Source organism: Puma concolor, chromosome D1, assembly GCF_028749965.1.
Source record: "Puma concolor isolate L17-30 chromosome D1, mPumCon1.1.hap2, whole genome shotgun sequence".
Lineage (NCBI taxonomy): Eukaryota > Metazoa > Chordata > Mammalia > Carnivora > Felidae > Puma > Puma concolor.
The window spans coordinates 7,977,853-7,993,844 of record NC_141676.1 but is presented as its reverse complement, the minus strand read 5'-3'; the positions used below and the strand labels follow the sequence as shown (position 1 = coordinate 7,993,844).

Genomic DNA, 15,992 nt, shown 5'->3' with positions numbered 1-15,992 from the left:
GGGACCTCAAGGGCAAAAGAGAGAGCACTCAGTGAACTTGGAAGATTTTATTTATTTTTTAAAAACATTGAAAAATAAACCCATGTCTGCATATGTCCCCGGCCCTCCTTTCTCTAGGCTTTTGGGCAGTGGGTATAGCGGGCACCTTCAGAGCTCCATGGCACTTCCCAGCAGGCTCCGGAAGACAGGAGAGCTGCCCATCCAGTTCGGCCACACTGAGGCCCCAAGGAACCTCTGCCCGCCTCCCCCCTACAGCCCCCTCCCTACCTCACCCTGACTTATTGCTAAAAGAAAGGAAAGAGGAAGAACAGCCCCTACACTGTCCACTCCCCCATCCCCCAAGCTAAGGTCACTACCCCCTCTACACGAAGGCCAAGGCCCAAAGGCCAAGCCCCAGCAGACTAGGAGGCAGCCATTCCAGCCCCAGCCAGGAAGAGAAAAGTACCCTCAGGCCAGTTCAGAAGGCCCCTGAGTCCCCGCCCCCGGGCTCGGGTGGGGGGGTGGAGCCTCAGCTGCCAGAAACAAGTGCAGAACCCAGAGGTCCAGACTGTGCCCACTGGCAGCTCCGGGTCTTCGAAAGACCTGGCCAAGAGCTCTAGTCCCTTCTGTCCTCAGTGAAGCCAGAGGTGTCCAAGGACGGCCAGCCACGGGGTTCTGGAGCCTCTGGCGGGTGCAGGGCCGCAGGGCTCAGAGTGACGGTGCTGGAGGCTCCAGCGGGGCTCCAATCAGGGTGGGTGGGGGCTGAGGGCCGGGGCGGGCACTGTGGCGGGAGGCAGCCAGAGCCGGGCGGATGAGAGGTGGTGGGGGCTGGTTGGGGGCCAGCCGGGGCTGGAGGAAACGGCCCTGCTGGAGCGGGGGTGGCTGGCGGAGCAGAGTGGGAGCCGTAGGCAGAGGTGGCCTCAGCAGCGGGGGCGGCTGGGACAGCGAGGTGGGAGGCGGAGGAGGGGGCGGCGCGGGGGGTAGCGATCGGGGCACGGATGTCGACACAGACGTGATCTGCACCTGTGAGGGGAGAGAAGGGAAACAGACTCGAGCGTGCCCTCGTCCCCGTCCAGAGACGGAGCCGGCTCCTCTCCTCTCTTCCCGGAAGGGCTTCTTCCGCCCGCTCTCACCTCGTCGTCTTCCTCTAGGGCTGGGGCTGGCAAGGGGGCCCCTCTCCTCGACTCCTCCATGGGGACTGGGGCTCCGGGCGCCCCGTCCTGCTCGGCCTCCCACTCCTGCAGCACCTCCTCCAGATTGAAGCGGCGCCGGTAGCTCACGAAGAACGTCTTCACCTGGGTCAGAGTCTTGTTCCCGATCACCTCGGCTATAGCCCCGAAGTCTTTGCCGTACCTACGGATGGCTGCGAGGGTCAAAAGGGCAGCAGAGTGTGAGCGCCCCTTAGAACGAGCTCCTTCCCTGACCCTTCCCCGCTGCACCGGCTCCTCGGAGATGGGGAGAGATTCCCGGCGCTCTCCGCGCTCCCCCCCCCGGTCTAACCCACCTTGCACGGCCAAGAGCTGCTCATCCGTGGTCCAGCGGGAGTTGAACTTGGTGTTGGCCTGGAGAGCAGGGAATATATCCTCTAGACTGGACATTATGGCAACAGAGGCCCTGCCCTCCGAGGCGATCTTCCCTTTCTGCTCCGCAAGGTGGGGGAGGTGGGGGGTGCAAGCCCCTCCCTCACCCACACCCGAAGCCACCTTACCTCAGGGGGGCGCAGTGGATCGATGCCACCCTCCAGCGCCTGGCGGAGGCCGCTATTGGTCTGCTTCATGCTTTGCACCTGAAAAGGTCAAGAGGCGACACCTCAAACTCTCCTGCCAGAAAGGCCACCGGTACCAACCCTCACCATGGCTCTGCTTCCCAACATGGCTCGTGGCCGCCCCCCCCTTCCAGCTCGCTCCTCCCTCACAACAGCTCAGTAGGGGAGGCGCCCGGGTTCTCCCCGGCTCGCAGACCAGTTTCTATAAAAGATCCAGAAGAGAACGCCGCCGTGACTCAGACGTCTAAGAGGTGGGGCAGAGGCAGGCTCGGCGCGTGCACACCACACACCTTCCGCCTCAGCCGTCCCCGCAACGTACTTCCCTGCTGCCCGCGGCCCGGTCCGCGGGGCCCCTTCTTTCCTCAGGCCCTCACCTGGCGCTTGAGGGAGATGAGCTGCGAGTCGAGGCCTCGAAGCGTGAGGTTGGCAAGGTCTGGGCTTCCTGACACAGCGGTGAGGCCCTCGGGGCTCAGGTACATGCCCTTGGGTGGGCGACGCCGGGTTCGCAGCGGGTGGTGGCGGTACTGAGACCCCTGGGCCTCCTTCTTCCCAGGGCCTGGGCGGGTATTCAGGGGCCGAGAGGGCAGAGGCTGCCAGGGAAAGGAGAGGGGTGGGTGATGAGGAGCCCAAGGACGAGGTGGGCGCATGGACAGGGCCAGACCAGCTCGGGGGGGGGGGGGGGGGGCTCACCTCTCTCTTGGGGTCTCCAGCATCTGGCTCCCCCTCACTCACGGCTCCTCGTCCCTCTTCAAGCTCATCACTGTTGACACAGGGACCAAGGAGGGAGTGAGGCAGAGGCCAGGGCCCCCAGAGCTCAGCTTGCCCCGCCCCTGGGCCCCCAGGGCCCCCACCTGTCTTCTTTGTCTTTTCGGCCCCCCAGCCGCCGAGCCTGTCTGTCCATCACGCTGGTCCGGCTGCGGGTCTTCTTCCACGAATAGTAATACTTTACCAGACTAGGGATCAGCTTGTCAGGCAGCTGGAAGGGCAATGCCAGGGGCTGGGACCCACCCAGGACCCTGGGCCCCGGGCGGGCTCGTCAGAACGGAGGGGCTGAGGAACGCTGGCAAGGGGGAATGGGCTTTTACCATCTGCTGGATCCGCTGGAAGCATTTGCCATGGAAGCCAAAGGCCTGTTCAAACAGCACCTTGTCCTCCACAGTCCACTCGTCAGGGAACGGGGTGAAGTTGGCCAGGTCGGCCAGTGACTTCTCTACATCGTGCTTATGCCACAAGAGCATGCCCAGCGCCTGGCCCGGGGGAGGGAACGACTCGGGCTCAGCTGCGCCCGGCACCGTCCCGTCCCCACCGCCCAAGTCCCTGTGGGGCCGAGGCTCACCTGCTCAATGTTGTAGCCGTGCTTCTCCTTGGCCATCGCAATGTACTTGTCAACTGCGGGGGTGGGAGGGGCCCGGTATTGGAGAAAGGGTTACACCTCCTGACCCGAGCCCGCCCAGATGGGGCTAGGCCCCGGAGCCTGAGCCCCAGGGCAGGGGCTGAACCCACACACCTCAGCCTCCAGCCCACTTGGGAGAAGAGCCGGCCACCAAATGGCATGAACCCAAGCCCCCGGCTCCCAGGGGTGCAAACGAACCAGGATCCTGCCCCACTCACGTTTGGCATCTGACACACAGTGGTTGGGCGACCACACCAGCATCCCCTTCAGTTCCTTGTTGCTGTAGCGTGCAGGGCTCTCTGAAAGACGGGAGCAAGAAGGGTCGGCCTGGTGGCACTGGCCTGGACCCACGCCAGAGGGTGGCAGAGGAAGGGGGCCTGTGAGGTGAGGCCCAGAAGGGAAGGAGGGGCAGAGACCCAGACAGGAAGGCAGAGCAGGAAAACCAAGCATGCCATGGGCCACCCACCCCCGCCCGCCCGCCCGCCCGCCGGCCTGTCCTTCCAGCGGGCACCAGCCAAGGGCTCCCCCAGGTGAGGCTCAGGGCCAAGCCATGGGCCCTCCGCTCCCCTCCCTTTGCAGCCTGTCCTGCCACTCACCAGGCTTGCACTCCGGAATTACGGCCTGGTAATTGGTTCCAACGCGGATCATGCTGTCTGCGGAGCCAGGGGAGACAGTCAGGACTCCAGGGAGGGAGGACAGGAGGATGTGGCAGGGGTGGTGGCTGCCCTGGGGTTCTCCTTCCTGACCATTCAGGGCCCCCACCTTCCAGAAGGCTCACTTTTCCCTGATCTTCCCCCTCAGTTGCCCTCAGCCACAGAAGAAACTGGAAGACGGAGAGACCCTGCCTAGTCATAACCCATGGGAGGAGGGGGGGCGGGGGCGGCAGAGATGGGGGGGGGGGCCAGGACAAGGGGCCAGTTTAGAGCTCAGGCCAAGCAGAGCCCTTTGTTCTGGCTGGGGGGGTGGGAGGGGGGAGGCGGGTGCTGCCCCTAGACCTGGACCATAGCCCCGCAGGGAATCCAAAGCTCCTCCCCACCCCATGAGCCTCACAGCTCGGTGTGGAAGTGTCTTTCCAGCCCCTGCCCCAGCCAGACCTCAGTCCCCTACAAGGTAGCAAGGTATGAGCAGCCCAAACTGTGGAGAGGAGGGCCGCCCGAGTCCTTCAGAGACTGAGGGCAGGGCGGGGGTGGGCAGGACCGCCTCCTTGGCAGCTAGGGGCCCAGCCTCCGGATTCCCAGTGCCCGCAGCTCCCAGGCTGGGGGAAGAAGCAAGACAGAGGCTCCAGTCCTGGAAGGCAGGAGCCATCAGTCTAAAACGCCCGTGGTCAGCAACACTCCCCCCGCCCCACTCGCGTCCCCGGTGCCGGTGCACCTTTAACCCTAGGCCGCCGGGCTCACCGTGCGAGTGCTCCTCCTCGCTGCTGTCATCCTCCGAGTGCGGCTGCCCGCCGTTGGGCGCCGTCTTGGCCCGGCTGCGGGACAGGATCCCGGAGCCCGCGCTCGGCTTCTCCATCACGGAGGGCATTACCCCGCCCAGCTGCCCCCGGGGGGCGCGGGAGCCTTCGGAGAGCCGCGGTGGTTGCCGCGCTCGCCTCGAGTGCCGTGCCCGGCCCGGCCTGGAGAGGTCGCCACTGAGGCTACGAGAGGCAGGAGGTCAGCGTGGCTAGGGTCCGGCGGGGCGGGAGCCCTGCGGACAGCTCAGCGCTCGCCGCGACCCCCACGGGCGAGGGCGTCAGAAAAGTTTGTGCAGGAGTGGGGTACGCGGGGGATGAGCGCAAGGTCCGGTGCGGCTGGGGCGCGCTCGCTCTGTACGCTCCACGGGATTGGGGCTCCCTCGGAGAAGTCGGGGCGCCCGGCTTCTGGGGCGCCTCCGAGCCCCACCGCCCTCCCGCCCACGCAGTTGAGCGGGCGGGCGCTGCGGCGCAAGTGGCGCCCCCCGCGGGCTGCACGCCTCCCGGCTGCACCGGGATGCCCCAGTCCCCAGGCGGGGACCCCCGTCCCGACCAGACCCCTGCCCGCGACGGCAGGCGGCGGGGCCCCGGCGGTGGCGGTGGCGGCGGCGGCGGCGGGACGGCGCGCACGGCGCGCCGCGCTGGGCAGAGTTGCCGGGAGGCGGGCGGAGCGCAGCCGCGGGCGCCGCCTCGCACCCTCCCCGGCGCGCTCGCTCTCCCCGCCGCGCTCGGGCTGCTGCTCGCTCGCCCGCTCTCCGCCGCCGCTCGCTCCTCGCGCACACAATGAAGCTGCTGGCAGGGAAGTAGTGCCGGCTGCGGCCTCAGCACCCCTCCCCCAGCCGATGCCTCCGCCAGCTGAACATCTGGCCCTGGGGTGGGAGGGAGGGCCCGGGGGGCGGGGCCTGGGGGCCGGGGCTAGACCTCCAGGGGGTGGGGTCAGGACCAGGGTGGAGAGCGCTTCCCTCTGCGGGCCCCCGGGGCTCCCTGACTTGCCCCTGGGGGGGAGACCCCGCTGCCCCCCAGGAGTAGCCGGGGGTCAGCTCCACCCACGCGCACACCGGCCCCGCACACCAGTGGGCTCGGGTTACTGCCGCCTGCCCCGGGGGCCCTGAGGCCGCCTGCCCGCCCGCCCGGGTGGAGCCCAGCTTTTCCTTCCATTTCCCTTCCTGCCAAGGAACTCCCCGCCCCCCCCTTCCGCAAGGGGGACCCCCCTCCCTCTTGCGCCCTTGGGGGCCAGAGCGGATGGGAGGCCGGACAGGCGAGGAACGAATTCCTCCTAGAGCTACTGGGCCAAAGCCTGGCTTCTGGTGCATCTGTGGGTCCCCAGGGGTCACCTCGATCCCCTTTTAAGTGCTGCAGTATGCACCCCAAAACAGTGGCATGAGGGGCTGAGGGCTGGGGAGTGGGAGGTGTTGGGGAAGGTCTGGACTGCAGGGAATGGGAGGAGCTGGGTCTCCTCCCCACTGGGTTCACTGTCACCCCAGCTGGGAGCAGCATCCCCCTCCCCCAGGACAAGCGCGGGCAGAGTGACAGACCGGGAAGCGGGTAGAGCGGCACAGACGGAGATGGGGGAGGGGGTGGGCAGAGACTTTCAAAGCCAGACCCAGCCACCCTGCCAGGCACACAAAGAGCCAGCGCACACACCGGCGGCGGCTCTGAGCCTGCGAGCTGCGCCCGTGCGCGTCCCTGCCGCCCAGGGCACGTGCTGCAGCGCACACAGGCCGAAGCCCCCGCCCGCCGCCCCTCCCATCCGGAGCCCCAGATTCCTAGACACACCTCCACCCGGGCACACCCCGCTGTGCCCAGACTGAGCCGAGCCTGCGCTAGCACCCTCCTCTCCCTTCCCTTCCTCGGCCACTCTGTAATCAGATTCCTAAATTTAGAAGCAACCCAGGGCCCGGCCGGGGATCCCCGCCCCCACCCGCTGCCTGCGGCCAGGCGGCTGGGGTCCTGCGGTCGGGCCACGACCCGGCTGGGGCCGCCCGGTCCTGGGGGCTCCTGCGGGCGGCCGGGCCAAGTCAGGCACGACCCCGCCCGGCTGCGGCGCTGTCGGGCCACATGGGGCCACCCAGCCGGCGGCCACGTTGCCCGCCACACCTCGGGCCAGACCTACGGAGCCTTTTTCCTCCTCTTAAATCATGGATTGGGCACCGAGCCCCAGGGTGGGGAGGTCTGCACAAAGGAGAATAGAATGAATGGACCGAGGGCAGGTCTGACCTAAGGGGGTCTGCTACAAGATGAAAAGAGGCTCCCAGCCTGACCCTCCTGAGTGGCAAGGTGCCACCTCCCGGTGCCCAGCACCTCCAATCCCTGTGCCTGTGCACAGCCCTCTCTTATGATGGAGCCTTCCATCTTGCCCACACCCGGCCGGCAACTGGGCAGGGCCTCAGTTAGGCCCCCTTTGCCCCACCTTTGCCTTCTTTCTGTACTAATACCTACGGTCGAGGGACCAGACCCTCACCCCCAGGCCTCAGCATCCTGCTTATTTTGGTCCCTTTCTTCTAGGGCTGCCCCAGGTACCCCCAGCCACTGGGGTCCCTCCTTCTCAGGCACCCCTCCCCTCCCCCCTCCCGTAAGAATCTCTTTCTGCTCTCACTTCTCTCTAGAGCTTGGAGCTCGGGGCCAGAGAAGGATTCTGCTCTGGAGGTAGGGGCAAGGAGGGGAGGTTTATTCCTTGGAGTTGGGGGCAGGGGGGCAGTCTCTAGGCCCTGGTGCGATGAAGCGTCGGTCTGGGATGTGGGCCATGACAAGGGAGGAGTGTCCGAGGAGTTTGGGGGCAACTGTGGGGGCCACAGTATCCAGAGAGGAAGCATATTCCTAGTGAGCAACCCCCTCCCCAAGGGGCAATGGTGCAGGGTTAGGAGGGGGAGGGGCAAGGCCCCACCCTCCCACCTGCTGCCGCTGCCCCCTCCCCAGCTGGCCCCCTCTTTTGTGCAAAGCCACACAAAGGACAAGGGGCCCCGGCCGGCCTGGCCATCTGCTCCCAGCAGCCTGAAGGCTCTTAAAGAGACAGCACCCCCTCCCTGCCGCCCGGGGGCTGTGGGGCGGGGTGGAGCCACGGCTCCACAGGACCTGATCTCAGTGGAACCCCAAATCCCACCCACTTTTTCCCCGGCTCCCCCAGCCTCCAGGTCAGGAATCATCCTCCCCCCCCCCCACCCCATTCTAGGCCAGGGCGCAGAGGTGCCACGTGGCCAGGAACATGGGGGTGTGGGAGGGGAGAGACACAGAGAGGCAGCCCGGGGACCAGCCCCTCCTCTCCTCCAGCCTTAGGCGGCGGAGGGACCGGCCACGCTCGGTAGCACAGCACTGGAACTGGGGTCCCTCACCTCCCTGAGGCCACCTCTGAGCTTTGTGAGAACCGCTGGTCTCTGGGAATCACGTCCCCGCCATTTTCACTGATGAGCTCCCACTCACCCTTCCTCAGGGAGGATGACAGAACCTTCGTTTTGAGGGCTGCAGGCCAGGGCACAGCCCAGTGCCTTGCAGCAACCCCGGGATGGGGGCACATTTATATCCTGCATTTCCCAGTTGAGGAAACTGAGGCTTTGCTCAGCGTCGCCCTCCCTCCCTCCCACCACCGCCGCCGCCGCCGCCGCCACCGCCACCACCGGCCTCCAAAAACCCATGAGCCCTGCCTGAAGCCTGCCTAAGCCTCTCCTAGGCCAGAGAGGACTCCTCACCCCTGAGATCCCTGGGGAAGCCAGACTGAATCCCAGCTTGGTGCTTTTGCCACACTGCTAAGGGCCACAAGTTTACATGATTTGTGTGATTGTTTATTTCCTGTCTCCCTGCTGGGCTGTAGGCAGGGATTGTGTCCGCTGTATTCACTGTGTTCTCAGTACCTGGCATCCAGTAGGCACTCAATATTTGCTGAATGAAGAAACGCCAGGAGCCCCCCCAAAAAAAGTTTCCTCTTCCCTGGCTTCCTCTGCCCTCTGCGTGTTGGGCATCTTGCCTCCTCCCACCTCAAGGTGAGGCAGAAGGGACAAAGGTCGAACAGGGATGCTGGGAGAGAAAAGGAGGGTGACCTTGAGAGAGCCACCGGGCCTCCCCTCCCATCTCCCTCCTCCCAAAGGCGGGGGCAGCTCCAGCCAATCCTGAACCCGCAGCCCTGCCAGACAGACTGGGACTGTCCCGAGCTCTGGCCCTGCGAGGCTGGCCGCTGTGGTGTGGTGCCTGGGACCCTGGCCAGGCCCTCAGTGGCCACAGCCAAGGGGCTAAGCTCGGGGAAGGAGGAAGGCAGGCGGGAGGGGCCCCCTGGTGGGGGAGGGAGGTTGGCAGAATCAAAGCCGAAACCTGGCTGAACAGTTGGGGGAGCTCGGGGGAGGCGCTTCCCCGGACTGGAGGCCTGGGGGCAGATAAAGCTGGAGAAATGGAAAAGATGGCCTACGGCATAGAAGGAGGGTGGGGAGCTCCCTCCAGGGCCCCCACGCTTCAATCCTGCCCCGACAGGAATTCGATTCCTCCTCGGCTCCCTAAGCCCCCCTGGGACTCATTGGAAGGCTGTGTGGCCCCAGGTGCTGCCCTCCCCCTCTCTGGGCCCAGTTAGTAATCCCCTGCACTGGTCCGCACTCCCACCCAGGGTTGTGAAGAAGCTGAGAGAAGGTGACAGAGGTGACAATCTGGTGCTTGTCACTGCCTCAGCGCAGTGGCCGCGCGAGGAGGGAGGTATAGGGAGTGAGGCAGGCGCATCTGTGAGTGGTGCTGGGGGAGGGCAGAGCAGAACCGGGCAGGAGGTCAGCAAGGAGACCCCAGGCTTCCTGACACCCACGCCGAGGAAATCTGACTCCCTGAGCAAAGCAGGAACTGGGGAGGAAGAATCGGCAAGACCTTAGTTCAGAGAGACACGAGAAGGCGACAGGAGCTCCCTGGATCCTTGAGGGGGCAGCTTCCAGACCCTGCAGCCAGCTCTGTTTCTCCGGAAGCCAGGAAGGGGGCCTCCCCTGGCCCTCACCTGGGCGACAGCCGGCGCCCTCTGGCGGTGACAGCATGGACCAAGGGGTCCCACCTCAGCCGGGCCATCAATGTCCTCCCAGGGAGGCTGAGCCTAGCACCCAGAGGAGCCCATGGGGGGGTGGGGGGTGGCGGGGTAAGTGTATGGGATCAAGATCCGCCCCCCCCCCGGGCCATTTGGAGTTACTGAGCTTTAGATCCGATCCCCAGCAAGCCTCCTTGGCCCAGAGCCACCCAGAACCTCCCAGAACAAAGTCAGGTGGAACAGAAACCCCTAGAGAAATGGCAGAGGAGACCAGAATAGCAGGGAAAGTGCTGAAGCAATATGCAGGCTACGGGGAGCTCAGGGGAGCTCAGTTCGGGAGTGAGTGCTGGCTCCATGCTTCTCGCTTGCTGTGTGGCCTGAGGGGAGATATTTGGCCTCTTTGAGCCTCCATCCATCTCGCAAAGAGAACAATAATGCTGACCTCTGATTATTAGGAGGATCCGACATCATCTCGTGGACTGTAATTAGAGCCTCCATCAATGCCAGTTTCCCTCTAAAGCTAGTTTCCCTCTCGAGGACCCCCCAGCAGGGCTGGAAACCCCCTCTCTGCTCTGAGGTAGCCCATGCTCCGTGGACCACCTGAAGGCCATTGCCCCCCAGGGCTCCTGGGTCTGACCTTGGAGCTCAAAGCTCTTCCTCTGTGGCGTGTGACCCCGGACATCCTCCTTCAGACTTACCCAGCAACCACTCCAGATTCCTGCCTTGAGTTGAGTCTGATCTCTAATTCATCACACACACACAGCTGGATACCGATTCTTTTTTTTTTTTCAAGAGTAAAAAAACTTTTTTAAGGTTTATTTATTTTGAGAGACGACACACACGCACAAGTGGGGGAGGAGCGGAGAGAGAGGGAAACAGAGAATCCCAGGCAGGCTCTTCATTTTCAGTGCAGAGCCTGATGTAGGGGTCGAACTCACGAACCACAAGATCATGACCCGAGCCGAAGTCAGGTGCTTAATTGACTGAGCCACCCAGGCGCCCCAAGATTTTTTTATTTTTAAGTAATGTCTACATCCAACGTGGGGCTTGAACCTACAACCCTGAGATCAAGAGTCATATGATCTACCGACTGAGCCAGCCAGGCACCCCTGATCCTTTTTTTTTTTTTTTTTTTTTTAAGTAATCTCTACACCCAGTGTGGGACTGGAACCCACGACTCCAAGGTCAAGACTCGCATGCTCTTCCCACTGAGCCAGCCAGGTGTCCCTCTGGATACAGAATCTTAAATACTGCTTGGATCATGGCCCACTCCTGCTCAATAACCTTCCATGGTTCCCAGTTGCCTTCCAGGCAAAGTTGGAACTTCTCTCCCAGCCCAGGACTCGAGGGCCTTCTCGCCTGTTTCTGATCCAGCCAAGCAGGTCTGCTCACCATCTGCTGAGCCGTACCTGGTGCCCCAGGTGCCCCAACCACCCTGCAAACACTGGCCCAGCCCGCCTATTTGCATGCCCCATGCCCAGCCCCTCCCTGGAGACAGCTGGCTCCTGTAAGCAACTCTGCCCAGACAGGGCACATCCACGGCTCCTGGCCTAGCCGCCCAGCACCTTCCTGCCCCCTCACGCTCATCCCTCACCACCCCACCTGCTCTTGCAGCAGACCTTGCCTTAGCACCTGACCTTGCCTCCCACTTCCAGAAGAATTGAGGCCATCTGGGAGGAACCCCGGCCAAGGCCCGCCCTCACGCCCAGAGATGCAGTTCCTTGCCTCTCCCTTCCGATTGTACCTGCACCTTCCCTCCTCAAGGCCAGCTCACTCCCAGGCTCCCACATCTCCCCCTCCACTAATGCACACGCACACACTCCTGAGTCCTTGGTCCTCATGTACCTCTCCTCCCTCATCACCGTCTTATCCCTCAGAACATCAGCCTGCTTAAGTCCCTCATTCCTACCCCGCCCACACACACCCAGACACCAACACACACACACACATTCACCTTCAGCTACCATTTCAGCTAAGCTACTGCTGCCTTTTCTCTCTCTCTCTCTCTCTCTCTCTCTCTTTTAAAGCTGGGCGTCTTAAAAGAGTTGTTCACACCCTTTCTCCTTGTCTTCACCTCCCACTCACTCCCCAACCCACCGCAGTGCTGTTTCACCCTCTGCCATTCTGGCACAGACTGTTCTTGCCGAGGTCACCAGCGGCTTTTATCTCGAAACCCAAAGGACCTTTGGCAGGCCTGGTCTCCAGCCACCTCTGCACAGGACTGGGCAGAGAGGGCACATCCTCCTCCTGGACGAGAGCTCCCCACAGACTCCCTTCCTGCTTGCCTCCTGCTGATGCTTCAGGCCCAGGCCACATCCTTAACTCCTGGGCTATGGACTCTCCAACCTCCATCTACCCCCGTCCCAGGCCCTGGACCCCCATATCCAACCCACCAACTGGCTTCTGGACATCTGCCTTCAGATATCTTCTAGGTACCTCACGTTCAGCCCGCCCAAAACAGATCTCAGCCTCCTGACCACACATTTGCATTGCCTGCCCTGTTCCTGCTTGCCCTTCCCACACGGGGACCCGGAGGAGAACAGGGGAGTTGCCCCTAACTCCTCTCTGCTTCACTCCCAGATCCATTAGCCTCCAGTTTCTGTCCCTCATGGCCCTTCGTCATGGCCACGCCAGCCTCCCCATCACTGAACCAGCCTCCAAACTGGCCTCCCAGCCTCCTCTCCTGCTCCCCTGTATGCTTCATGCATCAGCCAAGGTGATCTTTCTCAAATCCAGTCCGATCAACTCAGTCTCTGCTTCCCGTTACCCTTGGCTTAAGTTCAAGCTCCTGAGCATGACGTTTCTGCTTCAAAATCTGGCCTCCTGACACCCATGCCCCTTTTGCCTTTCTTTTTTAAGGGTCCACGTGGTGCTGTGGGGTCGATCCCCAATGTCAGCCTTTCCCAAGACCCTGAATACCATGGCTGATTGAGAAAGGGGACTAGCAGAGCAATCAGCACGTTAGAAATATGGGACCAAGGCCAAGAAGCTGAGCCAGGAGTGTTGGCCGTTGGCCGCCTCTTTGATCCCCAAGGAAAGCCAACACTGTGGAGGGCACCACAAAGAGATGGGAAAAAAGCTCGTTTCTCAGTGACGTCCTTTTTTTTTTCAAAACATTTTTTTGAAGTTTATTCATTTATACATCTCCAGTGAGGGATGGGCAGAGAGAGAGAGAGAGAGAGAGAGAGAGAGAGAGAATCCCAAGCAGGCTCTGCACTCGAGAAACTGGAGATCACGAGCTGAGCCGAAACCAAGAGTCGGACGCTTAACCGACTGAGCCACCCAGGCGCCCCTCTCAGTGACACCTTTGAGCCGCTGGACCGACTCAGCTGAAGCCACTGAACCTCTGAACTTTTTGTCATATGAGCCAAGACATTCCCTTGGTTGTTCGAGCCTGGTTGATTTCAGTTTTCTGTCACTTGCAACCACAGCCTCGGAAACCATACATCTCTCCACACAACCCCACTCGAACCCGAGCTTTCCTCACGTTCTCCTCAACAACCCGCGATTCCTTTGGAGTCTTTATATGTGTGATTCCTCGTACCTGGATTGCTGCTCCTTTTCTTGGTGGACCAATTCTCATTTGAGCCAAGCGACGCTCAGCTATCACCTGGGCCAAGACACCTGCCCCCTCCCCATCTTACTCCACAGGTACCTACGCCGCCAGATCCTGGGAAATCGCTTCTGCCAAATCTCCCCTGATTTTACTCTTCTGTAGGGAGCTCCTTGTAGGCAAAGACTTAACAAACCGATAGGAAGGGCCAAGGTCTGTTTTTTAAGTTTGTTTATTTATTTATTTACTTATTTATTTTGAGGAAGAGAGAGGGAAAGCCAGAGGGGAATAGGGACAGAGAGAGAGAGAGAGAGAATCCCAAGCAAGCTCTGTGCTATCAGCACAGAGCCCGATGCGGGGCTCGAACTCCTGAGTCGTGAGATCATGACTTGAGCTGAAATGAGGAGTCCCACGCTTAACCTCCTGAGCCCCCCAGGTGGCCCAGGAAGAGCCAACTTCTTATGATAACATACCAGCAACTTATTTGAGTGCCCGTTATTTGTTTCCAGCTGCGTCCCCAGATCCTAGATCAATACAAACACCTAGTAGATGCTTGATAACTATTGTTATCGGGTTCAAGTGGGGTTGTGTGGAGAGATGTATGGTTTCCGAGGCTGTGGTTGCAAGTGACAGAAAACTGAAATCAACCAGGCTTGAATATGTTAGCAAATGAATAAACAAATGAATGCTCGCGGGTACCAGCCCACAGTGTGCAAAATGCCTCACCTAACACCCCCCCACACACCCCAGTAACCCTATGAGGTACGTATCCTAACGATCTTCATTTCACGGGTGAGGACCTGAGGCTTCGCGAGATGACCAGCTTGAAAGTGGCAGAGCTGGGACCGACCTCAAGCCGGCTGATGCCAGAGGCCTGTTTTCACATCCCTGTGTCCACATCCTTTCAGTGAAGGTGCCTTTGCCTGCTCCCCCTGATAAGGAGGAATAATAGCCTTTTGATGGTGGTGTGGAGGTCAGTGGTCACCACTGCCGGGGCTCAGGGGTTGCCACAACCCCGGGTGCCTCTCATCTCTCAGCTCTGTCTCTTGCATGCATCAGAAGGGTTCCCCCCCCCATGGGGGTGTCCGGGTGGCCAGGCTAGTCAAGCGTCCGGCTCTTGATTTCAGCCCAGGTCGTGATCTCATAGTTCATGGGATCGAGCCCCCGCTCAGGCTCTGAGCTGACAGCACGAAACCTGCTTGGAATTCTCTCTCCCTCTCTCTCTCTCTCTCTCTCTCTCTCTCTGCCCCTCCCCTGCTCTCTAAATAAATAAATAAATGAACTTAAAAAAAATAATAAAAGGTTTCCCCTCATGATCACTAAGTGGCTACACTTACTCCGAGCATCCCATCCTTGGAGGACAATTTCCAGAGTGGGGAGGGGAGGGTCACAGAGCCAGGGTTTTCTCCTTGGCATCTTTCTTTATCAGGGAGAAAAACGTTTTCCAGGGATTCCTGAGCAGGCCCGTGCTCCTTAAACCAATCCTTGGGGAAAAGATTCCCATACTTGGATCAGAGCCATCATGGTTGTGCCCCAACACACCTGACATGACATCCAGGGGTCTCCACCCATCAACTGAACAGAGGTGGGGCTCTGTTAGCAAGGAAGAAGGAGGCATGGCTGTTGAATGGAGAGGAACTCTCCACCCCCCACCCCTCCTGATACAGCACCCTCTCTATTACAGCCTTTAGAAATACTCATTACCTGGGGCGCCTGGGTGGCTCCGTCAGTTGAGTGTCCCAGTTCAGCTCAGGTCATGATCTCAGGGTTCGTGAGTTCAAGCCCCACATCGGGCTCTCTGCTGTCAGCAGAGAGCTCAGTTCGGATCCTCTGTCCCCTTCTCTCTCTTTCTGCCCCTACCCCCTCTCTCGGCCCATCCCCTGACCTGTCTCTGTCTCTGTCTCTGTCTCTGTCTCTCTCTCTCTCTCTCTCTCTCTCTCTCAAAAATGGATAAACATTAAAAAAGAAAAGAAATACTCATTGGGCTGAACTCCAAACAAAAGAAAGAAGAAGGGGTAGGAGGTGGGGGGAGTCTCCTTCTTGGCAGACATGGACTTTGGACCTGAAGTCATGGCCCCCAGGTGCCCACCTTTCAAGATGAGACCACCAAAGAAGGCTGCAGCTCCTGATGGAAAGCAGGCTCACGGGGCCCAATGTCTGCAGGGACCGATAACCTGGAACAGCCAGACAGGTGGTGGATCATGAACTGTTTGTTGTAGGTTAGATGTATGGAGCCATTGATTCAACAAGTGTTTATTGGCCATTGTCTCCTCCTCCACGAAGTCTGTATAGATGGGCAGACTGCGTGGAGATTGCCGATGAGGGGATTCTGAGTCTGCACTTTGCTTCGGCAGAAAGGATGCCAAGAGGGATTAGTAATGTCTGCCGTGAGCACAAAATGGGTGGGGGGGAGGCAAAGAGAAGGAAAGAGGCCAGGAAACAGAGTGAATTATGGGCAGAAAGACCTTGAGCCCAAAGACAGGGTCAGGTGTTAGAGGCTGAATTGTGCCTTCCCCCCAAATTCCTGTGTTCGGGTCCTAACCCCTAGTACCTCAGAATGCAACCTCATTTGGAGATAGGGTCTTTACAGACACAATAAAATTAAAGTGAGGTCATTAGGGTCCAACAGGACTCCTCCAACAGGACTGATGTCCTTATAAGAAGGGGAGGAGCACCTGGGTGGCTCAGTCAGTTAAGTGTCCGACTTCGGCTCAGGTCATGATCTCATGGCTTGTGAGTTCGAGCCCTTGGTTGGGCTCTGTGCTGACAGCTCAGAACCCGGAGCCTGCTTCGGGTTCTGTGTCCTTTTCTCGCTCTGCCCCTCCCTCGCTCATGGTCTGTCTCTCTCTCTCTCTGTCTCTCAAGAATAAA

The 15,992-nt window shown here is 60.7% G+C and overlaps 1 protein-coding gene across 2 annotated transcripts; it reads right to left on the bottom strand.

Annotated features, from left to right (window-relative positions):
• Positions 1 to 32: 32 nt before the first annotated feature.
• Positions 33 to 5,371, bottom strand: RCOR2 (REST corepressor 2). Of its 2 annotated transcripts, XM_086677106.1 has the most exons (12): positions 4,535 to 5,363; positions 3,734 to 3,790; positions 3,356 to 3,436; positions 3,081 to 3,133; positions 2,830 to 2,991; positions 2,596 to 2,720; positions 2,435 to 2,504; positions 2,119 to 2,334; positions 1,688 to 1,765; positions 1,484 to 1,541; positions 1,113 to 1,342; positions 33 to 1,002 (listed from the first exon to the last, which is right to left on the bottom strand). In XM_086677106.1, exons 1-12 carry the CDS (start codon positions 4,659 to 4,661, stop codon positions 688 to 690), a joined length of 1,572 nt encoding a protein of 523 aa, XP_086533232.1. In that variant the 5' UTR covers positions 4,662 to 5,363; the 3' UTR covers positions 33 to 687. The 2 variants fall into 2 exon arrangements, with proteins under 2 accessions (XP_086533232.1, XP_086533233.1); XM_086677107.1 differs by lacking the exon at positions 1,113 to 1,342 and having other exon boundaries at positions 4,535 to 5,371.
• Between the last annotated feature and the right edge of the window lie 10,621 nt (positions 5,372 to 15,992).

Bases quoted from the DNA above. Each gene is read 5' to 3' on its own strand.
- RCOR2 (XM_086677106.1), bottom strand. From the start codon at position 4,661: ATGCCCTCCGTGATGGAGAAGCCGAGCGCGGGCTCCGGGATCCTGTCC. The intron at 3,791-4,534 runs GTGAGCCCGGCG...CTGGCTCCGCAG, and splicing joins CGAGGAGGAGCACTCGCACG to ACAGCATGATCCGCGTTGGA. The intron at 3,437-3,733 runs GTGAGTGGCAGG...CCCGTCTTTCAG, and splicing joins AATTCCGGAGTGCAAGCCTG to AGAGCCCTGCACGCTACAGC.